Consider the following 24,940-nt stretch of genomic DNA (forward strand, 5'->3'; position numbering starts at 1 on the left):
CTCGCCGCCAGTCCCAATTTTTTGAGAATCAGGCATCCTCTGGGGGAGTCCCAGTTCGCTTGATATTGTTTTCATCTGATTCCTGCCTTCCGGCCTGGAGGTGTCATCGGCGGGCGATGTTTCGGTTGTCTTGTAGTAGTTTCCTATTCTCTGATTGAGATGTTTCTTTGTTCGCTCGCCCACACGGCACTTGTGTTCCTACTTGAGCAATGAGCAGAAGGTGAGTTAAAATGATACTTTTCTTACCCCCATCCGATGGATCGATGAACGAGAGTAGGTTTATAATGTTGCTCGTTTTGTCTGGCATTTCGACGGTTGATGGGGCAATGATTCCAAAATTTGGTGACTGTATTCAACTCTCTTTCCCCTCCTATGCTGCGCTTTTGCCATGCGTGGGTTGGGCTTTGCCTTAGCGCTCTTTTTGTGGGTGATTGTGTTTCTTGTCTTTGATCTGGAAGAGACTAGGAACTTTCACTAATAAATCCCCACAGACGACGCCAAATTGTTTGACTCAAAAGATATTGGAACCTCTTTGAACAAATCAATTAAAGAAAATGAAGGGGTAAATTTTAGTTAAACATAATAAATTCCAAATCAATGAGCACCTTGAAAAATAATACACGAAATGAAATAGAGGTATTCAATCTTATTGAAACTCTTCATTGTGACTCCCATTAATCAATAGGGGGAGTTGGTTTACATGTTTTTCTGGAGATTGCTTCGTTCTTCTTTTTATTATGAAGATTAGAGAGGAGAGAACCAAGGAGAGAAGAAGCAGTGAAGAATCCCCCTCACCGGAGGTTTTCCCCTACTATATATAATCATGGGACCCTTGCTATTTACTTGGTCCAACGCTCTCTCACACTATGTCCGCCTTGGTTGTCCTCTAAACGTTGTTTCTTCTTGACTCGACGGGTATCGAGAGTGCCGAAAGTGGAATAGACCATGTCGTCTTTCTTTGCTTTGCCGCCTGGACGGAATGTTGGTCAGCTTGACTGCAGTGGTCAGATTTTGACCAATACACTTATCAATAATAAATTTAGTTCTGGAAGTTTCTTTTCCTTCCTATGGATTTTTTGGATGGACGGATTAGGAGAAATAATTCTGAGTACAAAGGAAATTGCTCCTAATTGCATAGAATCCAATAAAGGAAATTAAACGGTTTAATTAATTTTACGAAATAGAGTATATAATATGCATTAAAAAGCAACGGGGAAAGGGCAGAAAAAGTTACATCAAAGTCACAATATAAACAAAAAAATTCACATGCTTTCAACTATCTAATAGCTGCACTATAAGGTGCCATCAATCCTTTTTGTTTTAATGATTTATTAAAAAAAGTTAAACGTCATATCAAGAGAGAGGATTGAACAATATGATGGCATTACAAGGTGCCATCAGTCCACGTGCAGTAGAGCTTGTTTAGTTCTCGTCTCATGGGAAAAGAAAATTGTTACTACTTCTCTAAGCAAAAAGTTAACTGTTCCCGCGACAAAAGTATGACAGGTCTTCGTCGGTCGATATGGAACGATATTTAAATATTAATTTGGTATTTTTAATATTTGATTTTTTAAAATACTATACCAATATCGTACCTAATTAATTTCAATATGGTTCAATTTTTCTCTTTTCAGTTTCAGTTTATTCGATTCGGTAACTTCAATTTATTTGGTTTGAATACTAACTAGTGCATAAAGTCATAAATTGTAATATTCTTAATTAAAGCACTCAAAAGTACATAACTAAAAGCATTTGTTGACAAAAGTTTTGTCGAAAATCAACAAATATCAACCCAAAGAGAGAAAACTATACATAATGAATAAAAATTATTAGAAATGTCTTTTTACTTCCTTAGAGTTAATTGATGAACTTAGAGAATAAAAAAAAATAAACTTTTATATTTTTTATATTTATGTTATAATTAGTAATATATGTATTGTATAATATAATATATATTTTGGTACGATATCAGTATTTCAATATTTTATTTTAAAATACCAAATACTATACCTAATACCAATATTTTTTTAAAACTTAAACCAAATACCATACCGAATATCAAAATATCGAATTATGTACGGCCTAAAGTATGGAGCTCTTTTACCAAAATTATCCCTTGTCTTTTATGGGTCGTCCTAACTTTATTATGCAATTATAACCTCCATGACCTAAAACGAATATATTGTGCTTGAATGTCATAGTTGTACATTTTCCCTATTTTACTAAAATAACAATAATCCTCACGCATCTCACGTTGCTAATTCTATCTAAACTCATAGGCCATAGCAGGTTTTCCTAATTTTACTAAAATTTGTAATAGTACCCTTTTTCCTCTTTTTGTGACTAGTAACCAGTCCAATAATACTCTTACCATGTGACTAGTAACCAGTCCAATGTATTATTGTTAGTTTTGTGAATGGGGGTGAATGGAAAATGGAAGAAGCGTTTTTTAAATTGTATCTTTTTATCTTAACCTTTTATTGTCTATAAATTTTAGAGGCTTAGCCTCATTTTCATACATAGAAAAAATTCTGAAATTCTCCCATTTTCTTTGCATTATTTTTCCAAAACAAAATATAAGTGTCATGTGTGATTTGCTCTGTCTTATTGTGTTCATTGAAATATTGGGGTTTGAGGTACCGCTACACCAGTGTGGATAATTCGTTCTATCTTTGGAGGAAATAATCTTAAACCTCGAATACTAGGAGGGGATTAAGTTTCTTAACGATATACTGTGAGTTTAGTGGGCTCAGATTTAATTTTGTTTCTCCTATGCATTTCTGTTAATTTCTCTTTTACTTTATAAAATTTTCTGGTTTCGAACACAAATTACCAATAACTATTAACGTGATGTGATATTATTTGATTTTGGATCAAACCCTCGCAAATTTTCTCAAATTTTGCGTAAACTTTCAATGTTTTGGGCTATAAATATGAGACACACCACTCACTATTAAGTAGAGGGTAGGTTGAATAACAAAGGGAATGAGCAGTAAACGCCAAAATAACCCCATCTAATTACCGACCAATTCCAACTCCCACATTGAATATAGCTAAACCCACTAGTGCGCAGTAGCTACTTTTAGCGCACAGCCCCCACTGAAGAGAATTCAGTTATCCACTCCACTCCTTTTTCCACTTTCACCTTCTTCACACACAACGTCCTTCCCCTCCATTATTCTGCTATATGAGCTTCTATATTCCAACTCTAGCTATTAGCATTGCATTATTACTAAGGATTTGAGATGATGATCAGAGATAAGATTTTCAAATTGCACAGACACAGGTCGTCTTCTTCGTTTTCTGAAAAATCAGGCCAACGACTCGATTTCTCCTTCTCCAACCTTCACGCTCGTCAGGTATGTGTGTGTATTTTGAGTACCTCAAAGTATAATTTACAGATTAATACGAATTACACTATGTGCAATTGGCTCTCGATACTGATTTTCTCCTGCGGTATTCGCTGTTCGATTGGTTTACTGTTTATATGTCTGCTCAAGTTCGGAATTTCTGCTATAGTTTGTGTTTTTTCTTAAGTGTTGAACCAAATAAATCAATGTGCGTGTGTGTGAATTTTGAGTATCTCGAGCTACAGTTTACTGCTTAATAAGAACATGCGCAATTAGCTCTTGATACTGATTTTTCTCCAGATGTACTATGCTGTTTGATTGGTTTAGTATTTACATACCTGATAGAGTTTGGATTTTCTGTGATAATTTGTCGATTTTTCTATCTATTTTTGAAGCAAATAAATCAATGTAGTGTGATACATGTTGAATTGTGCTTATTCGTGTTTGATTCTGGGTGTAAGGTACTGTTACAGCTCAATGTAGAGTTTGGCAGAGTGTGTTGATAAAGGAGCATAAATGCATGTGCACTTTATTCATATATTCTTCTGTAACAACATGTGTTTTTATTTGGACGTATCTGTTAGATAGGCTGGAATTTATCTTCTTCTGTATTATTTTTTTTAGTATAGCTAGGAGTATTTCTTATTTGTTCCATGTCACGGGAAGCTATTAGATAGCCGTTAATTTGTTGGTTCATCGGAATAATAGTAGGAATTTCTACAGAAGTGGAACAAAGACTTGTGATATACCAAATAGGGAAATTGTGCAAAGTTCTATACTCCTCTGGCCCATTTTTATATGGCACATTTTCCTTTTTAGTCGGTTCCAAAAGAATGACAACCTTTTATAATTTGAAACAATTTTAACTTTAAACTTCTCATTTTACATATAGTCCTTGTTGTTGACCGCAAGTTTCAAAAGTCTTTCTTTCTTTTTAAAAGTTTTTTAAACTCCAGTCAAACCGTCATATAACGTCATATATAGATGTCCATGTAGCTAATGGTAAATGTACATGTGCACTTGCAATTTTGTTCACCAGTTTTTGTTCCTCTTCTGCTAATTTAAGTTGTAAAAGTAACTGGTAGTCCTTAGAGTTCTCATGCTAAAGTCATCTTTGGCATAGACTAAAACAGAAAGAAATCAGATGTTCCAGCTATAGGACTGTTATTTACACATTCAACTTTAGTGGTGTAGGTGCTATTGCAAAAGATAAGCATTATACAATTAGTCTACCCATTGTCAATAGTCACTCAATGTTCCAATACGTAAGAAAAATTTCGCAAGATACTACCAGAGAAGCAACAAGAATTATTATAGTATTTTATTTTGAAAGTGGGGAGTAGCCAGAAGATAAGAACCAACTTCATTTGACCAGATAAAAGATGTCGGAGTACATCTGAGGCCTTTTTTTCTCCTATATTACATGGGAAAAGGATAAGGTTTTCTTGATAGTTGACAGGAGACAAGGAGAAAGAAACACCAGAAAACGTACTTTTGAAAACAACAGAAGTGCCAATTGCTCCAGAATTGATAACCAGTCTGTTACTCTGATATCATTAGTAATAAATGGTTGAACAAGGAAGCACAGTGCAGTATAAACCATATGTACAATGGTACAAGTAAATGGCACATTGGAGGTATTTGGAAGAATTAGTACCTGAACTCAAAACCGGAAAACAGGAAAAGAGAACATAATATCTTGAGGGGTCGTTTGGTACAAGGGATAAGGATAATAATCCTGGGATAGAATTTGGGATTGCATTTATCCCATGTTTGATTATAGGTATTAGCTAATGGCAAGATAAGTTTTACACTAAAATGGTGGGATTAACTATCCAATATAGAAGATGGGATAGCTAATCCCATGGGATACCCCCCCCCCAAATGGATATCTTGGTTTATCCCACCATTGTACCAAACGATCCCTAATATCATACAAGGAAATAAATATAAACAGTACATAAAGATTCCAGGGATAGAAAATGTGACAATGTGGAAAATGAATAACTCATAGAGGAACCTTCAAAAACATAGGTCAAAATGGACACAAACATGCTCTGCCACTTTGTATGCCTCTTTTCATGAAACTTGGTGCCACTTATCTCCAATGTGGTTCAAATTCAACGATTTGTTCGCACTCTTTATGAGTCTAAGAGCTAAACTGTTTTGTCTCATGCATTCACTTGCCGACCGATATAGTCTCTCTTTTCCTCTTGGATTTTCACTTCTGACGTCATCAAATTTTTCAAAATATCCAATCATTGTTTCTTTTAAATTGTTATTGTTTAACATGGGAATCTCTTCCTCTGCTTGCACTATTTGTGACTGAACAAATACGCTTAATATAACGGCAAGCTACAAAATCCTTTTCTCAAACTGTTTATATTTGTGGAATGCTTTGTTTCAATGTTTATATTTCTGTTGCTTGATAAGTGGATTTCAGAGATTAATCATCTAATATTGATGTCTTAATGGCCTCACCATCATCATCTTGACAAAACTTCACATCTAGTTTCAGTTTTATCAAAGTTTCTACGGCTTGCTTCTCTCAGGTACCTAAAGGATGGGACAAACTTTCCATCTCTCTTATCTGCGTGGAAACAGGGAAAACAGTCAGCAAATCAGGGAAAGCCTTGGTACGAAATGGCAATTGCAAGTGGACAGAGACATGGTCGCAATCTATATGGATTACCCCAGATGATATCTCAAACCAACAAGAGCAATTCCCTTTTAAGTTTATTGTAACGATGGTCTGACATCTCCCAGATTTCTATCTATTGATATTATTCGTTCAATAAGCTTTAAGATTACTGAATTTGCTACACTTGACTCTCAGTTTTCATGTTTATAAAGTTATCAGCTTTCTGTTTCAGGGATCTGCGAGATCTAGCATCCTCGGAGAGGCTGCTTTAAATCCTGCTCGCTACAGGGATGCAAAAGCTTATACTCCAGTTTCCTTACCTTTGAAAAAATGTAATTATGCCACAGTTCTACAGGTGAGACCTCTTCTGATGCTTTCAAGTTTGATATTAGCACTTTAAATTGCAAAATATTATCTAGTATATCCTATGATTACCATTTCTTTCCTTCATTCCGGTTCAACATGTTCAGGCATTACTCTTTGTAGACCCACCCTATCGTATTTTACCAATATTCCATGCTTCTTTTGCAATAAACAGGTTCATCTTCCTCTACTCAAGTACAAAGAGAAGAAAAAAAATTCTTTCCTGTTTCTTTACTGGACAAAAGTACAAAACAACCTATTTTTCTTTTAACAAATGAATCAGTCACTACTTTTATCTGTGAGCTTAGCTCAGGAACTGTGTTTATCTACTAGCTTCTCAGATCTTGGTAATCCCCTCTAGAGAGATTTTCATTTCATTTGTGCTCAATAATTCTCAAGTAAATAAACTCTAGGTTTGCTTCTCAGTAATACAATGTAACTTGTTTTCTGTTCAATAGTATACTTGTAATTTTACAAGCTATATACTGAAAGGATATTAGTTTTATCTTACTTTGCTCATAAAAATTTGAGAGCCCCATCTACTACTTTGCGTGCTTCTGCTATATTTTACATACTCTTAGTGTGAAGTTGAATATGTTATTATTACAAATTAATTAACTTAATAAACGTGATGATCAAAGAAACAATATTGGACAAATTTACTTAACATAATAAATATGTTTCCAGCTTTAACTTCCTCATCTGAACTGCACCAAATTACTCATAATTTGGAGCATCCTAATGTTCATCCCATCCTGAATACTCGAGGTCCTTGTCAAAGGTTTTCAGCCAATTCCCTTACGTGCTTGGCCTATATTTAATTCAGGAACATGTTAGCTCAAGTACACCTGAGTACATATACTTTCAGCTTTTGGCCTTACCTGCCCTTGATTCAGTTTCTTATGTTTCTGCAGCTGGAGATCAAGTGTCTAACAGCACTCAGGTTTGTCACTAGAAGATAGCAACTTCTTGCTAAGTTTTCCAGATTTCTATTTCTTTTTCGTTATCCATACTTAAAAGAATCAGTTTGAAACTTGTAGAGGCAATGAATTTAAAGACATGCCCATCTACATAGAAGAAGAGAACGTGGAATACAAAAACATGGAGATCAAATCAGAGGTATCTAACTATCTAGTCATAAAGATTTATGCATTTGTCAATATCCGTTAGGATATTATATGAGAAAATCTCTTTTTTCAACTAATTTCCAAATATTTGATGAGTCACACAATTAAAATTTAACTAGTCCGGTACTTAAATATTTGGATAACTACTTCTACTTTTTTATTCACTCATTCAAACTGCAATTAATAATAGAAAGTTAGGCCTTTAGCAACCAATAGAATTATAGATTAATATGTCCTGTCTTCATTTTCGGTGTTAGCCAAGTCTGAGTTTTCCTGCAATGCTTTAAGTTGGTAATCTATCTAGAATTGACCAGGCAAAAAGTGTACCGTAACCTCTCAGGAAACTTATCTCAATTAATTACTTTTAAAGAGCTAAAAAGTGGTTGCAGTATTGCCTGGAATCTAAATCTTGAATACAGCCTTAGTAGCTTAGAAATGGCGTTGGACATGGACAGACAGAGATACAGTTACTACAAATGAAAAATTATGGGACGCAACAATAAGGGCTAGTTAGAAAATCATAGATATATATCAAACTACTTGAATAATTGAACTCACCGGATGCATATATAGGCTCAAATATCACAAATCGAAGTATATTTCTAACTATTATTTTACCCATGTCTTCTCTTGGAGATCTCGTATTACAAGTATCTATGGTGCATTTATTTGGTTACTTTATCATCTCCGGCTTCCTATAGAATTTAAGCTAGATTATGCTTTCCCAACAGGAAACTGGTTGCCGAGCTCTGAGTTCATCTCATAGCTTTGCCTCTACTGAGGATTCATTGGGCAGAGAAAGTTTTTCCTCCCTAAGTGACTCAAACAGGCCTGTTAATCACATAATTGGCAGACAAGAATCAATTGATTCCAGGAGTAGTGCATCCTGCAGTTCTTACTCTTTTTGTGAATCGCCGAAATCGTACAACTCTCCCTATAATTTAATGAATTCGGGATCAGGAAAGAATGCTCAAAATCAAAAAGATGATTACAAACAGTTATCACATGATAACACTGCATCAGTGCAACTTGCTGCTTCCTCTAGAAACTCCTTACAAGGCAAGGATATTACCAGTAAAGAACTAATTGCAGAGGCCATGATGTGGGAACAAAATGCTCAAAGCCTAAAGATCAACCTGGAAATGTCAAGGAAGGAGTTTTTTGACCAGACACAGCAGATAGAAAACCTTAAGATGGAGCATCGTTCATTGGGCACCGAACGTGATGGATTGATGCAAGAAATCAAACACCTGGAGGTCCTTTTACAAGAATCCATGGAAAAGGAAAAAGCGACTGATAGTTTAATGCTCCAAGTCAGAGATATGGACAGTGTCCAAAAGATTTTAAAAGGGGAGCTACGGATTCAGAAAGAATCAAATGACAGTATGTCTTTACAGCTAAGTAAAACTCAAGAATCAAATATTGAATTAGTCTCCATTCTGCAGGAGATGGAAGAAACTGTTGAAAACCAGAAATTGGAGATTGAGAACCTACATATATTGAACCAACAGAACCTAGAGGACAAGCTTCAACAGTTGCAGGAATCACAGATAAATCTGGAAAACACCACTCTCCGCCTGGAAAAAATCATCAGGGAGAAAACTCATGAGATTGAACTTGAGCAAGGTCATAGAACTCAGGCTCTTTTAGATTGTGAAGAAAAATGGAAAATTAAGTCAAGAGAACAAGAAGAGGAAATTGCTTATCTGAAGGCAGAGTTATCCAGAATTTTAAGTGCAGAGAGCTCCGAGACGAATAAGGCCAAACCTGCAGCTGACTGTGATCTGATCAGGGAAAATGAGACTCTTAAAGAAAAACTTCAGGAACTTGAGAGAGATTGCAAGGAGCTGACAGAAGAAAATCTGGAACTTCTGTACGAACTGAAATCAAAGGGAACTTCCTCTATCAGCGGTCCCATTTTAAGTTCATCCTCCGTCGAGGGTCAGCTAAGTGAACAATCACCTGGTGGTTCCGAATTTGAAGTAAGTAACGGTGAGCTCCTTTCTTCACCATTTCAAGATGATAAGGGGAAGAAGAAAATAATTGCAGAGACGGCTGCCTCTGAAAGTAAGCAGAAAATCTGTGATCAGGAAGAGAACTTAGCTCAAGTGGAGTTTCACTCACGAGTAAAGGATAATGCTTCGAGGCTTAATGCTGAAATCATCTCACGTTGCTTTGAAGTACAAGAAAAAGATCAGAGAACTGAAGTTGCTGCAATCCCATTAGAATGTCATCAGGAAGAAAGTTGTCATGGCGGTTTCACTCATGAAAATGTACCCGCAATGTTCCAGAGTTCCGAGTCAGGACGTATTGAAGATGTCTATGCCTTGCTCACCACATTATGTAAGTATCTAGAATGTTTCTCGTGCAACAGGAATACAAGGCAAACTGTCCTTTCTTTACTATCAACACTGAGTTTAAAGATGCTATTTGTAATTTTGATCTTTGTGAATGTACAGGTCATACCACTAAGGACGAGCAAGCTGATGCGGTGTTGAAAAAATTGCTCCAGTTATTGGGGTACAGATCGGCTCTATGTCTTGATGGTAGTAATCATATCGAGGAGGAACCCAAAATAACAGCAAAGGATGCATGTGAAGTCCAAGATGGAGAAAAAGATGACCTTCCAGAGGAAAAAACTCCTTGTTCTTGCTGTCAAAGGCTTGAGGATTCAAATAAGGTGCTAGACATCAAGGTTCAAAATTTAAGCAGTGATAATTTAGCAAAGAACTCGGAGATACTGGAACTGAAAACAGACTGTTTGAAAAAGGATGCAGAGATCGAAGCTCTAAGGCACCAGCAGACCGATTTGAGAACTCAAATCTCTGATCTCCAGATGAGTAAATGTCAGATGGAGGAGAGAATGGAAAACCTGCAACAAGAACTTAGTGACACCTCTAAATCGTTAGACACTTCCACAAATGGTTTGATGTTTCTTGATCAATGTATTTGTGGAGATGTCTCTAAGATGACGCTCAAAATGAAATCATTAGAGCTAGAGAGTGACAAATATGAGTTAGAACTTAATTTGTATGAATTAGAAAAAGACAATGTGGATCTGTCAGAACGAGTATCAGGGTTGGAAGCTCAACTAAGGCATTTGAGTGATGCAATGGAATTCAATCGCTTGGAACTGCAGCATTCAGGTAATCATGTTGTGAACCTTCAGGAAAAGGTCAGAGAATTAGAACACGAAAAGGAGTCACAAAAGCTCGATATGAAAGAAAAGTTGCTGGAGATGCAAAAGCGATGGTTAGATGCTCAAGAAGAGTGCGAGTATCTGAAGAAAGTAAATCCAAAACTCCAAGCGACAACAGAAAGCCTTATGGAAGAGTGTCGTTTGCTTCAAAACTTGAATGCAGAACTAAGGCAACAAAAGTTAAAATTGCATACGAGCCATAATGTTTTGGAAGCAGAACTGAGGAAATCTCAGTATTCTTTCTCCACCTGTTTGAAAAGGATAGAGTCTTTAGAAGCTAACTTTTCTTCAGTGCTGGAAGAAATTGAATCAAAAGAGAAGATCCTTAAGTTTAAACTTGATGATCTCCACCTACAGACTAAAGAGCATAGAGAGAAACTTATTGTAGAAGAGTGCACACTGCATGAAATATCTCTGGAGAATACCATCGAAGTTGAAAAGTTGCAAGAACAGGTACAGTCCCTCATGATGCGGATGTCAAATCTTATGAGTGATCTTGGTACTTCCAAAGCCAAGGAGGGAACTTTGGCAGCTAACTGTGAGAAGCTACTGAGGACGATGGAACATCTTGCGTCCAATGAAGCAAAGCTTAAATGCACCATTAATGAGCTTGAGTCAAAACTACTGTCTTCTGAATGTCAAATGCTGCAAATGACTGAAGAGAAGTCCAGTCTAAAGATTCAACTGCATTCATTACCATTACTTCAGGAGGAAGTCTTGGATCTTAAAGGAGCACTATCTAGAATGAAGTTTGAAAGCGAGAGATTACAAGTTACACTGCAGTTGAAATATGAAGATTGTGAAGAGTTGAAGGCAGAGAAGGCATCATTACTTCAGGAGATCTCTTGCATGCACATGGCAGTGGCTGAAGCGGAAGAATGCAAATACAAGAAAATTTCACTAGAGGAGAAAGTTCTGAGGTTGGAAGGAGACTTAACTGCAAAAGAAGTAATGTGTGCCAAGGTTTCCGAGCTGAAAAATGAGGCTTGCCAGCTTAGAAGAGTAAATAGCCAGTTTCTGCGGAAAATAAAATCCCTTCAATTCGAGAAAGAGGACTGCTTGAAGCAAGTTAAATCCGTCGAGAAAGAATTTAAGAGAAAACAATTAGAGAACCAAAGAGAGGATGATGTTCCTGCTCTAGAAGAGTTGAAGCTTTCAAAGGTTAACCGAGCCACTTCTCTTATTTATAATTATAAGTCAATAATACAGTAGGCAATGAATCTGATTTTTGTTTTCTTTTCTCAAAAAACAGGCAGAGGAAGAGGATTTCAGCAAGCAGTTCGGAATAACTACACAATCTCCTCAACCAGAGAAATACTTGAAGCAGAAGATTCAAGGCAACTCTCAACAAGTATGTGCTACTAGAACTAAACTGTGCCACAGCGTAAATAGTTACCCCATTAATTACTTTCTTTTCTGGAAAATTGTAGTTAATATAATTTCTTCTCTTTATTAACCTCATGATATTCCCCATATTTATTTAGGATGGCAACAAAGAAAGCAACTACAACAGAGATCTTCAAGAGACAGTCGCCAAAAGTGTATCAGCGATCCAATTTCCGGGGGATACAGTAGTTCAGACTTTAGAGAGCAATTGTATCCATGAATCCCATCTAATTAGGTGAGCCTATATAAAAACCTTTTGGTTTGTACCCTGAGCTTTGTTTGTGTTTCTTCTGATGGCTATTTTTTGGATTCTGGAACACCTTTCTGAATTATCATTTCTTCAGGACAACTGAGAGTATATACGATCAATTTATAATTACAAGAGTTACATCTTAAGATTGAAGTCTAAATTATTTCACATATTTTTGTGTCTTCAGTTTGTCATCCAAAGGAAGAGACGAGAATGTGCACAAAATATGTCAGCTTGAAGCTGAGCTACAAGAAATTCGCGATCGCTACCTGCACATGAGCGTAAAATATGCAGAAGTGGAGGATCAACGCGAGCAACTCGTGATGACTTTGAAAGCCATGCATGATCAGAAGACAGCTAGAGGATCTTACCTTTCCTCTTTCTGGTCAGCTGGTGCTGACATATGACTCTTTTCTCCAGTACATGATGTTCATACACAGCTGATTCAATCAAGAATGGTAGAAATAAATTGTCGCCAAAGTATTGGGGGTCATTTTCGTTGAACGGACCCCGAGTATACCATAATTTAAAAAACGTGATAATCACCGAAAGATCAGCAGTTGTATAGGTAGTTTGTGATCTCTTTGGTGGAGGAGTCAGAGAGTGTCTCTTAGCAGAGTACGAAAAATTCTTTTCTGTTGTTTGTATTCGGATGCATCCTGCAAATTAGGCAAATGTACATGGACGTTGTTCAAGTCCATTTTTTTAAAAATTTATTCGAGAGTTAATGCTTGAGAGTAGACTTCTTTTTTCCTGAATATTTTTTCTATATTGTAAAAGTTAAAAAGAAAAAAAAATGGGGTAAGATCCACCGAAGTGGAAAGCCTTAACCGGATGTGTGGTAACAGGTAAAGCCCGAAGGCTGTTCCCGTCCCTGTCAGGGGAGATGCCAACCGTCTCTCCTTTCTACGAACACAGCCTTTTTTGCTTAGCGTCAATATATATAGCAACTAAATCTTCCTTAATATTTCGGTGTGGGATTCTGTATAGTTCAATTACTCCACACAAAAAGACTAGTTTACACCCCCCACCCCAACCCAACCCCCCCATGGATTAGTTTATCTTTTTTATGTTTTGTCGTTTTCGTTCTCCTTTTGGAGTGAATTTCTATTTGTTTGTATATTGTTTTATTCTTTTAGGACAAAGAAGAAATGGAAATAGTTGGAAAAGCAGTGCCATTTGTAAAGATTTATGTGGGTTTCTTCACTCTTTCGTGACGCTAAAAAGCAATACTTCAATTTTACTTTCACGCAAGAAATTCTTAAGTTTACATCTTTTAGAAAAAAAGTTTGTGTTGTCCCAGGAATGGATAGAAACATTGGGGCCTACAAACTATCAGGGATTAGACTACCCAACTCCCTCAAGGGCCTCAACAAGTTCCAATTTCACACTTGTCTTTTAAATAGCTTTGGTTTCCCACGCACTAACAGAAAATAGATTTGTTATCATTTTCATTTCTAGCGTAAGCCGAAGTTCACATATTATTCTATACAGGATAAGATGTGACATAAATGTGTGTATTAGCAATATCTAGATAAAGATATCCGAAGTACACTCTTAGGGTCGTTTGGTAGGGTGTATAAGAATAATGTTGAATAGGGTGTATCAGTTATGCTTGCATTAACTATGCTGACGTTGGTTATGCTAACATATTTCTCATTCATTATTTGGTTTGATGTATTAAAACATTGCACAATTTTAAAGAATTATTTGTTTACAAAAATACCCTCATAACCAATCAATCACTTTATCTTTTTAAAAGAAATATATGTCGAGAAATATTTTTATATGAAAAAGGTTTTAAAAAATTATTTAATTTGTCTACCTATATTGCAATATAGAACTGGATATTTATTTATAAAAAAGAAAATATGCTAAGTATTTATATATTTACTAGGGATATAATTTATTTCTCATTTTCTTGGATTATTTCAAACTTGCATTAATATAATAGCATATTTTAATCAAACATAAATTTTGAAGGAAAAATTTGTCTTTAACTAAGCTAATGCATGCATTAAAACCCATTGTATTGTTAATACCATAATTTCTTAAGCATCAGTTATGTATAGGATAATACCAAATATGGTATATAACTAATGCATAGGTTCAAAAAGTGCACCAAACAATGTATTATGAATATACAAAACTAACGTATGCATTATTTTATCTAATACATCCTACCAAAAGATCCCTTGTAGTAAAATGTCTTACTTATAGTAAGGCGCCTTACTTTAAAAAAAAGGTTTATTTAAGAAAAATTAAATTCATGATTGCATTATATAGGAGTATTAAAAGTTGTAATATTTATGAATTTAAAATAATTTTTAGTCTAGAAGTTATACGTTTCATATCAATTATTATTATTTATTAGAGCTAACACTTGGTTTTGGTGTCACATCTTGGTTTTTCAAAAATTACACAACTTAAGGGCACAGAGGTTTTATTTGCGCAAAAACAAAAATGAACTTATTATTATATCCCTCATTGGGTAAGATGTATACCCAATCATAGTTCTTCAAAATTACAACGTGATGTATAGTCGAGTACATTAACAGAACTAATTTTTTTTTACCAATTAACAAAAAATAATTTCAAATTTATGCATTATATATTAGGTTCTCAATACAAAGGACAAGAAAAACATGCAATTGAACAACCTAGTAAATAGTCACTCTCAGAGATGCTATTTAGAGATTAGCCAGTAATTATTTGCCCTGAAATTTTAAACTAAATATCTTAACTTTAGAACGATTCAGAACATTTTTGTCCTGAAACTTGGAATTGAAAAACTGAAATTCAAGACACACCGGCTAATTCCTAAATAGGAGCCCTTTAAGGTGGCTACTGGTGTCATTTCTACACTATATAACGCAACACTAAATTGACATCTTTACTCTGCGTCCAATCAAATGTCGTCCCATGAAATGACACAAATGGGTAATTTAAACAAAAATATAAACAAATGTGGGTACTCTTTTGTTCTAGAAAAATATGGAAAATAAAAAGATTAAAAGAAAATTGCAAAAGAATTAACATTTTTATTTACGAATGAATGATGCAAAAAAAGTGCCTTTCGTTTTTCCAATTACACATTGCGTAGCATTTCATATATATAATTAGAAGAACATAGGCAAAAGTAAATAATAAACACTCTACAGATAAGAATCTGAGAAGCTTGGTAGAGGGAGCATACAACTCCTCTTACACCTTACCAACTTCTGTCTTTACCCTCCTATCGCTTCGTTTTTTACAGTATCGAGTAAGCTCGGATCACCTCAACGATGGGTGCACGGCACAACGGACACTTCCCTCCACTTCTCACCAGTTCATTTGCACATTTTGAACAAGTGCACATGTGCCCACATCTGCCAATGCAGGAAACAAACGATCAATTCTTTAAAAGATAAGGCTATTCTACAATAGGTTAAGATACATTGTTAGTGGTGGCATAAGTCAAATCCCAGAACAAAACACTCAATCCTGCATATTCTGCACATTTGTTTGCAAGATTCATTAGATTCCGCAATATGAGTTTTACCTGTACAACAGGGAATCGATGTGACTATCACAACAAACACAGCAAGTACCCTTTTTCACGTGGCCCCACTTAGAACCATCATTTGAAGTCTCCGCAACCCCTGGTTTACAATCAAACCCAGTTAGAAGAAATAATAGTGTGACACACAGTTAAAAAGAACGGTGTTTGGAGAGGTTTAACATTCTTAAGAGCAGCATTAGCATTTCAAACACTATAGGTGATGAACAAACCTATAGTGTGAGGCGCAGTAAAAACGGGTGGTTCGGAGAGTTTCAACATTCACAGGAGCAGCATTAACATTTCATAAAACTACAGGTGACGAACAAACCTTGTTCACCAGCTGATCGATTCAAAGCAGCTGAAACTTCCTGCCTGACAGAGCGTTGAAGCTCCAGTTGCATATCCATGCAAGATTCTAACATTCTTTGCATGTGGTTCATGCCTTGCTGCAGTCTTGCCATATCTGCTCTAAGTTCATTTATCATTTCCCACTCCTGCTCCAGAACAGCACAAATTAAGCTCACAATAAAGTAACATTTGACTTTTGTATTTACATAAAAGATGCAGAGCTGTGCCATTAAACACATTAAAATTTGAAACAATTACCAATTGCCAGGCTTAAACAGAATATAATTGAGAAAGGTATCAGTGGCTTAAACAGAATATAATCTGTTCTTATTCACGATAAGCACCAACCAAGATGAATTCTCTGTTTTAATACTGGTCAAGACTACCAGAATTCTGAAAAATTTAGGAAATCAAGAGAATTGGAAGACAAAAGATCTTGGAACATTTTGCTTTTACGATCACCAGTTGCTAAAGAGTACACCCAGCCTAAGTTTAACTTTCTTCATATATTAGAAAAATTGATAACTTGAAACCATTATCAATTGCTTGACTTAATCAGAATATCATCTATTTTTCTCATTGGCAACAAACACCAACTTAAACGGGATATCTCCTTTAATACTGGTACGTAGATATTGCTGAATTCCGACAAATTAGTAAAATGAAAAGAACAGAAAAGATAGTATAAAAGATGTCGGCACATTTTGCTTCACAATCACCCGTTGGTAAAAAGAGCATATCCAGAGTACTTTTTCATTTCCCGTATGTATTAAAAGCAAAGTCTTATTACTAATTACACGCATTAGATATCAAAATCAATATTATCATATTTATCGGAGTCGACGCCAAAAAGGAAGCAAGATAATCACCAGAAAGACTCTTTCGGAAAGAGCAATATATTCTCTTTTTGCTTTTCTGATAGGCAGGATGAAGCAGTTGACTTACAAGTTCAGAACGATGCACAGTGTGACGTGGCCAACTGGGGTGATGCAAATCCTGATGCCAAAGTGGCTGTGGTGGTGGCACAGGAGGAGAGGGTAGCACAAGTGAAGGCCTGCCAACTCCATCCTGCTGATCATCATTTTGCTCATCATTCTGCTGGTCCTGACCCCTTTCCAATGAAGCAGGAATGGGCAAGTTCCGATGCAGATCCCAATCAATAGGAGAGCGGCCTCGCCTTTCCACATATGACTGAATTAATTGGTCTAAACTTTCACGGAAGCCACTGCGAAGAAGGTTGGAAACACTCCTCCTACCAGACAAAGACTTTTAATAAACAACAGACCAAAAATATGCCTAGGTAAGCATGGAGAAGGAAAACACAATCAAGAATTAAATTTTACCTGCTAAGAAGCTCTCTGAGTTCCATGCTATACACATTATCGTCATCGGGTGGATGGAATCTACTAATTCTCCTTAATGGGACAGGACGCCGCATTCTAGGAGGATCAGAAGGTCCTTCCGACCAAGTCTCTGCAGCTTCTCGTGAGGCATCCTCACGCCAAACCTCCTGGTTTTCTGGGAAATGATGTTCTGCACTCCCCACAAACCCTGTTGTTTCAAGGGACCTAGCAGTTGATGGATTTTCTTGCCAATTCCTGCTTACATTCTCTGTAGTCTCATGAGTCCATCCATTAGAATCATTAGATGCTAAATTACCCTGTGTTCCTTCCTCAGCTTCAACAGCAGCTTCCACTCGATCCCTTCCTTGGTGAGGAGACGGTTGTTGACTCGTACTCTGACCAGAATTCTCACTGCGATCAGGCAACTGATGAACGTTGCTCTCCAGCTCCCTAGATTGCACTTGTTCACCACTTTCATTCTGGACTTCCTGTGAAGGATTTGCATGAGTCTGATTATTTCTAGAATCACTGTTCCTACTGTAAGATGAATATTCAGATTGCTGCTTACTTGACCACGTACAACGTTTCCTGATCTGGAGCGAAATCCTTCCCTGATTGAGATAAAAATATCACCAACTCATGAATTATAAAATGACAAATATTATCAATTTTCAACTGAGAAAAGAGCTGAAAATCAAGATCTGTTTCATGAATGAGTTGAGAAAGAAGCAAGAAACATTCCCTCTCAGTATCTAGAAATTGAAAATCACCAAATGCCACAGAATATAACTCATGCAAAGATGTAACTAAGCATGAAACAAATGCTCGTAAGTGAAAAAGAACAATTAGAATCCTTCAAAGCTTATTCCAGAGAGGATAAATTTGTCTAAGCCTGAACAAGGCAACTACACAAGCATCACTACATCCACTAACAACATCAACACCAGTACCAGTAATAGTAATGGTTATAATAACTAAATATCGGTATAATCAGGATAATATTCAGTCTTTAATAACTAAACATCGGTATAATCAGGATAATATTCAGTCTTATGCGCATGCTAAGACCCATAAAACATTTTAGAGTTCCTTTAAAGTTTGGTGGGAGTCAGTGGAAGGCTTCTACTTTATCTTTTATTTTATTCCAGTTTTTCAGAAACTCCTAATATTATTATCTTTATTTTAAAGCACCTTTGAAGAGAAAACTCCCAAAGTGATGCTTAACAGAAACAATTTTCTTCTATATCCTTTGCTTACCAATTTTTGACAAACACAATGGAAGTAAAGGATCCCTATATGCAATACCAACTAATTGTCAGTTTAAACTTAGCCTGAGTTCCTATCAGTTGCCGATCTACTAAATAACAATTCTCATGCTTGTAGATTCAATTCTCAGGGCAGAAAATTGGCGAGCAGTTTCACTTGCCCATCATTAGCACAGGTATCGAGAAGCCTCAGATGATTAGAAGTTTTAAGTTCAGCCTGATAACATTGCATTTTTGAGATCCAACAGTAATTACCAGCTTCCACATTCATTTTCAGCGAATCAAAGTTTTCACTATCATAATGGTAAGGGGATTTTGGTAGATCAGAAGATCTTCTCACAATTTAGAGAGGAGATGCTTATGAGCAGATTTTTTTTCACAACTAAGAGAGATGATTAGGAGAAGACTTTATCATAACTAAGAGATTAATGTTATTATTTGAGTTAGAAGAGATACAGCACAGTAGCCAACGAAGAGATTGATCTTTGACTAATGTTGTTTGGCCATGGCAAACAATCAACTGCACAACAGCATAAACACACCTACTACAGTAGTAGTCAGACCAACAATGCATGAAAATGAAGTCCAATTAATTAGCAGAACCGTTTCAAGAAGACAAAAAGATCTAAATATTCAAAACTAACTAGGCTGCAACACAAGACTGGCCACATCACATACCTCAGCCCAGAGACAGTGTTACGTTGCCTTAGCTGAACTAGTTCACTTGCTGCTATCGAAGGTGGTCTCTCTTCCTCAGCAGGCCTTTCATGCAAGAATCTTCCTCTGAGTAGTGACTGTAGAAGGATATAAAATGTAAAAAGACAAAACTTAGAGCCAGAGCACGACCTCACAACACGTACATGGAGCATTTAATCATGATTTCTATTGAGAATGCCACAAAAAAAACAGAATGAAAAAAGTTCTGGTGAAATAATAAAAGGCATAAAATCAGCAGCCAACCTGAATCCGATTGCGATGGGCAAAATCAGATACTGCACGATGCTCTAGTAAACCCTGAAGTTCCCTCTGCCTTTCCCTTTCAATCCTCACAAGCAAATCAAGTAGAGCCTGCCTCCCACGCAGCCTCAACATGTCCCTACGAATGTGCTCTGGTTGGGCATCCTCATGGTCAACAGCAGACCCTTCACGAACACGATCTACTTGAGAACTAAGCCCAGTGGACTGTTCTTCCCTTTGGCCACCACGAGCTCCTCTTTGTTGACTAGTCATTTGAACCCATTCCCGCACAATTCTCACCCTTTCACGCTCTGTCTCCCCCAGCCATTCCCCTCTTGGACCACCGTTTCTCTGAGAGACATTAGATGAATGGTCACTGATCCCACTCTCCATCCATCCACGAACAATTTGCCTCACCCTCTCCCGCTCAACTTCACCTAGATCAGGAGACTGTTCACGGCTGGAGTTATCACGGTCCCTATGATCATTCTGCGGTCCAATCGGGTCATGAGACCAAGTACCATACTCATTTTCACTCTCACTAGCATCCACCAAACTACCTTGGTTATCACTTTCCCGGCTTTCTGACATATTTGCAGTAGAAACATTGGTATTAGAATCCATGCTCCTTCGCTGTGTCAACCTTTCCCGCACCCTCTCTCGGGCACGATTCAACACATGTTCATCCTCCAATTCCCGCCACATCTGCAAAATAGTAGAAGCCCTCGTGCTTACTCTCTCAGAATCACCCTGACGCCTTGAGGTCGGAGATTGTGATTCCCTCAAGAAAGACGAATCAAGCATCGAAACTGTGTGCAAACCAGCAAGTGCCATCAACTCAGACTCACGATTCCTCCTCTCAATGGTAGTAATCATCTCTTGAGCCTGTCTTGCTGCCCATCTGCTCAAAATCCTCGAGTGGCGCCTCCTGGCAGCAGAAGACTCTGCCAGGTCATCGCCTTCAAGGTCAGACCTCCTCCTCCTCCTTACAAGCTGATCAGACTCTTCATCCTCATCCTCAGTATTACGCACCGAACTACACGAAGCATACGACATACACTCATCCAAGTGTCCACACATCAACTCCTCCAATCCCCTCTCAAACTCGGACCGCACATCGTCCCCTGTGCTTTCCGACTTCTGCTGCATTTGCTGCTGAATATCTTCCATCTTCAGAACCCACTTTATCCCAACTCTAACACCCTAAAAACACATTTCACCACACAAAATGTTCCAATATGGCAAAAAGACAACCTAAATGCATAACATCACACCATTGTCCCCCACAAACCTGACCCTAAAACTAACCCTAAACCTAATTCCATAACAAATCTCATCAAATTCATAAAATTACAGTGCTTTTTAAACACTACCAAATCACTCGTTCGACACATATCACAAACCTGATCAAATTACACATGTCAGCACCACAAAATTCAGAAAAGCAAAAAAAAATGTTCATAAATACAAAAAATTAATATCAATTATACGAAACGTATAACCAAAAATAATCAAAAATATGCATTAAGATCTAAGAAAATTCACCGAGTGCAGCAGTGACAATAAATTGTGGATAATTTCTAGGTCATAAAATTGAGGATTAAACACAGACACAAAAATCAAAAAATATAAATTACCTTTGAATCGTGGTTCCTTAATCCGCCAAAAGTGTGGGAATCAAAACCCTAACCTGTAAATTGATATCATATAAGTTATGTGAAAATTAGAAAGACAACAAACGAAAAGCGAAATAGGAAACGGAGAGGGAGAGAGAGATAATAGGTAAAGAGAAGCTGTGAATTTATTAAGAATGCAATGAGAGAGAGAGAAGAAGAGTAGGGAGTTTTTCTTCGTAAATGTTGGAGTATTAATTATTAAACAAATAAAAAAAAAAAAAACTTCATTCTTTCCATTTTATGTGACCTACTTTAATCGAGAAATAAGTTTAAAAATAAAATGTAACCATAAGCACCTGTGTCGTGTAAAATATAAATTATTTTATTAATAATAAAATAAAAGTTTTATAATTAAATTATCTCTAAATATAAGATATCATTTTTGTGATAGGTTAAGTATATTTTTTCCGACAAATTAAGTATATATAATAATCATATAAATTGAGACAAATGAAATATTTTTTTTTTATATTATTTTTGAGGGGATACGATTTTTGGTTGAAAACCCGCGAGTCTTGTGTATGGTGACACGTCATCCATTTTAGTTTTCTTTTTTTCTTTTTGCCTGATTATCTTTTTTGTTTTCCTTATTTTTAATTCAGTGGTCAATTTCTCTGACTATTTAAATGGAAAGACTATGAGTATAGTCAATGACTCAATGGAATAGCACTAATTAACAACTATAGAAAAGAATGAAGATAGAATTAATTTAACTTTCTTGCAATTATATTAAATATTATCTACTTACTTTCATACTGTTTGGTCATTTCACAACTAAAGCTTCCTAAAAATGTTCAACTACCAAACAATATTTTCTGATGTAAACGAAATAAATAAACACTTAAATTTAGTTGATGAATTAAGTTTTATTTCTTCTTCTTTTCAATGAAGTGAAGATTTTATAACCATAAGTTTTTTATTGAATTGGTCTCGTACTATTGAAGGTAAATTTATTTTCGATAATAATTACCATCAAGGTCTTCTTGTTCAATTTCATTTTTGAAGGAACGCTTATTCTTTACCGCTTGTTTGGATGGTTGTTACATGTCGTTTCATAATTTACCATATGGTATTATACTGTATTATTTAATGAATATAACGTTTGGATAGATTGTATCGTTTATCATCGTTTCATGATGTCACACACCAAAAATATGAAAAATAAACTTGTAACATTACCAAGAAAAAATAGAATACAAAGTATTTTATTGTATAAAAAGCAGGATAAAGAATAAAATATTATTATTTAATAATAATGAAGGGCAAGATGGGAGGAAAAAGCAAGGTAATGAGGCCACCACACCAAATTCGTTATTTCATAAAGTGACTTTTCGTCGTTACGTAACGACAGATTTAACGAATTGATACAATAAAATATAAGTAACAATCAAAACAAATATTGCATTTAAAGTAGCAATATGATAATCATCCAAACAAGCTCTTACTAATCCTTCTGCACACGTTTAACATGTAAAATCCCTAATCTTTATCAAAGTGTTGTACTTGAACACGCTTTCTAGCAATAAAGTGAACATTCTTCTGTTTGCTTGTTCTCAGTGGTGTTCATAAAAAGTCGAAAAATCGAACCAAATCGAAAATTAAATCAAACCGATCAAAAAAATCAATACTTTTTGTTTTGAATTTTAAAAACCGATCAAATTTGGTTTGGTTTTGATTTTAATCAAAAAATAACCGAAAAACCTGAACCACACCGACTATAGGAGTAGCTATTTCAAAATTATTATTACACATATATATATGTATATTTTTATACAAAGTTTCAAAAAATTTATGGTAAATGTTAATCGTTTGCACTTTTAGTACAGTTCTTTACCTTTACATTCTAGTTTGATTAGTAGTTTTCTTTTGTTAAGTGTAAGAATCTATTTCATGTTAAAAATAACATATTTTTAATTAAGTCCTTAAATTATTCATCACCGTTTGATTCAATTATCATCATTATATCTTGGTAAATAATAGATTTATCAAAGATCAATTGTTTTGATAGTGTTACGTCAAAAATGTGGTCGCCGAAAGATGTGTTTGGTAGTGTATGTTTTATATTTAAGAAAAAACTGATAAATAACCGAAAAACCGACAAAATCTGACATAAACCAAAACGATAAAATACCAACTTAATTAGTTTGGTTTGGTTCTAATATTTGAAAAATCGATTTACTTAGTTTGGAATATTTTTAGGGAAAAACCGATCCAAACCAGTCCATGAACACTCCTGCTTGTTTTGTAGCTCATCCAACATAAAAATCTCTAAAGAGCATACGATAGTTGTCTCACATTGCCATATATGTGATATGGCTCAAATAAGTACGTTAAACTACTTCGTGCTCTACTATTACTTATTATATTCGATATAGTGATTTATTACATTAATTCGCTAATAGATATTGCTTATATGAAAATCAAAGGATTAATAACTTTCTAAAAAGAAAAACAAGATTGAAGATTCTTGATTATTTTTTTGGGTGGGGTGGGGGTAGGGGTGGGGGGTGGTGGAGTTTATGAGGGAAATCAGGGCCTTGTCTTACTCGAGAGGTAATTGGAGAGTGCAATTTGGGTGCAGTGCATATGGGTTGAGATGCCCTTTTCAAAAAGCTCATTTGATGTTGAAATCTGTACTCTCTTTATTTCTAAAAACTCCCAAAAAGAAATTTAAAAAAAAATGTGCACTTTTTTTTCTTTCTCATTTTTGGAGCCAACGTGTAGATTTTCCAGAATATACCTTACTTCTCTCATGTTGTTGGGTCCAATCTAGAAAGGGAAATTATAAAATTTGTACTATAATGTTACTATATATTGAACATTTATAATCCTATATTCCTTCTTTTTGCTCTTACAAAATTCCCTCCTCCACTAGTCCATGTATTATTTCCTTTTTTTATCAATCAGTCAACAAAATACTGTAGAAAACATGACAGTCACTATTAAAGGCAAAAGATTTTCCCTTTAGCACATCCAAGAATATATATAAATTTATAAAAATATATAGCAGAGAAGAACTAATTAAAAGTTAGTGCGATCAAATCTTAAAAAAAAAGACTAATTTAGATTAGAAATGTATATATTCTTTGAAAAATAATTCTAAAGATGCTAATCCTTTTTGAGGAAATATTAGAAATGTATATACTCTTTGAACTAAGTAAAAATTTTAACGTACAAATTTTTCTTTCAGAGGATTACCTTTAGATAGACGAAAAAAAAAAAAAAAAAAGAGAATCAGCTTCCGGTCTTTAGTGTATGCAGTTTCCAAATCTGAAATGGTCCATAAACACAGTATATATTAATTCATAGGTTAATAAGATCAATTACGATTTCGAAGCAAAATTAAAACGTGTCAATTGTTGTTGGTTACTTTTTCTTTGGATCTTCACCAACGGATTTATCTGTAACTACTGGACCAAAGTTATTTAAGAATCTTATTTCAAAGCATTTTCAAGTTAATGGGTTGACCTGAACGGTTTTGGTCCTGATGATTG

At 35.6% G+C, this 24,940-nt stretch overlaps 2 protein-coding genes and 1 non-coding gene across 4 annotated transcripts; 1 reads left to right on the plus strand and 2 right to left on the minus strand.

Moving 5' to 3' along the window:
• Nucleotides 1-3,100: 3,100 nt before the first annotated feature.
• On the plus strand, nt 3,101-13,074 carry LOC104235563 (putative WEB family protein At1g65010, chloroplastic). The gene is made up of 10 exons (XM_009789352.2): nt 3,101-3,359; nt 5,903-6,100; nt 6,224-6,346; nt 7,269-7,297; nt 7,395-7,473; nt 8,213-9,824; nt 9,941-11,841; nt 11,933-12,031; nt 12,165-12,301; nt 12,504-13,074. The coding sequence occupies exons 1-10, from the start codon at nt 3,246-3,248 to the stop codon at nt 12,721-12,723; spliced, it is 4,512 nt and encodes a 1,503-aa protein (XP_009787654.1). The 5' UTR covers nt 3,101-3,245; the 3' UTR covers nt 12,724-13,074.
• A 32-nt stretch (nt 13,075-13,106) lies between these two features.
• On the minus strand, nt 13,107-13,232 carry LOC138869876 (U6atac minor spliceosomal RNA). The gene has a single exon (XR_011400126.1). It is a non-coding gene; the product is annotated as a U6atac minor spliceosomal RNA (small nuclear RNA).
• A 2,105-nt stretch (nt 13,233-15,337) lies between these two features.
• LOC104235553 (uncharacterized) lies at nt 15,338-21,599 on the minus strand. 2 transcript variants are annotated; one of them, XM_009789344.2, is made up of 9 exons: nt 21,408-21,599; nt 19,774-21,173; nt 19,492-19,607; nt 18,117-18,159; nt 17,549-18,036; nt 17,151-17,457; nt 16,186-16,351; nt 15,858-15,957; nt 15,338-15,684 (listed from the first exon to the last, which is right to left on the minus strand). In XM_009789344.2, the coding sequence occupies exons 2-9, from the start codon at nt 20,938-20,940 to the stop codon at nt 15,567-15,569; spliced, it is 2,505 nt and encodes an 834-aa protein (XP_009787646.1). In that variant the 5' UTR covers nt 20,941-21,173; nt 21,408-21,599; the 3' UTR covers nt 15,338-15,566. The 2 variants fall into 2 exon arrangements, with proteins under 2 accessions (XP_009787646.1, XP_070001722.1); XM_070145621.1 differs by having other exon boundaries at nt 19,774-21,599.
• Between the last annotated feature and the right edge of the window lie 3,341 nt (nt 21,600-24,940).

The sequence above is a fragment of the Nicotiana sylvestris genome, chromosome 5, assembly GCF_000393655.2.
Source record: "Nicotiana sylvestris chromosome 5, ASM39365v2, whole genome shotgun sequence".
Classification (NCBI taxonomy): Eukaryota; Viridiplantae; Streptophyta; class Magnoliopsida; order Solanales; family Solanaceae; genus Nicotiana; species Nicotiana sylvestris.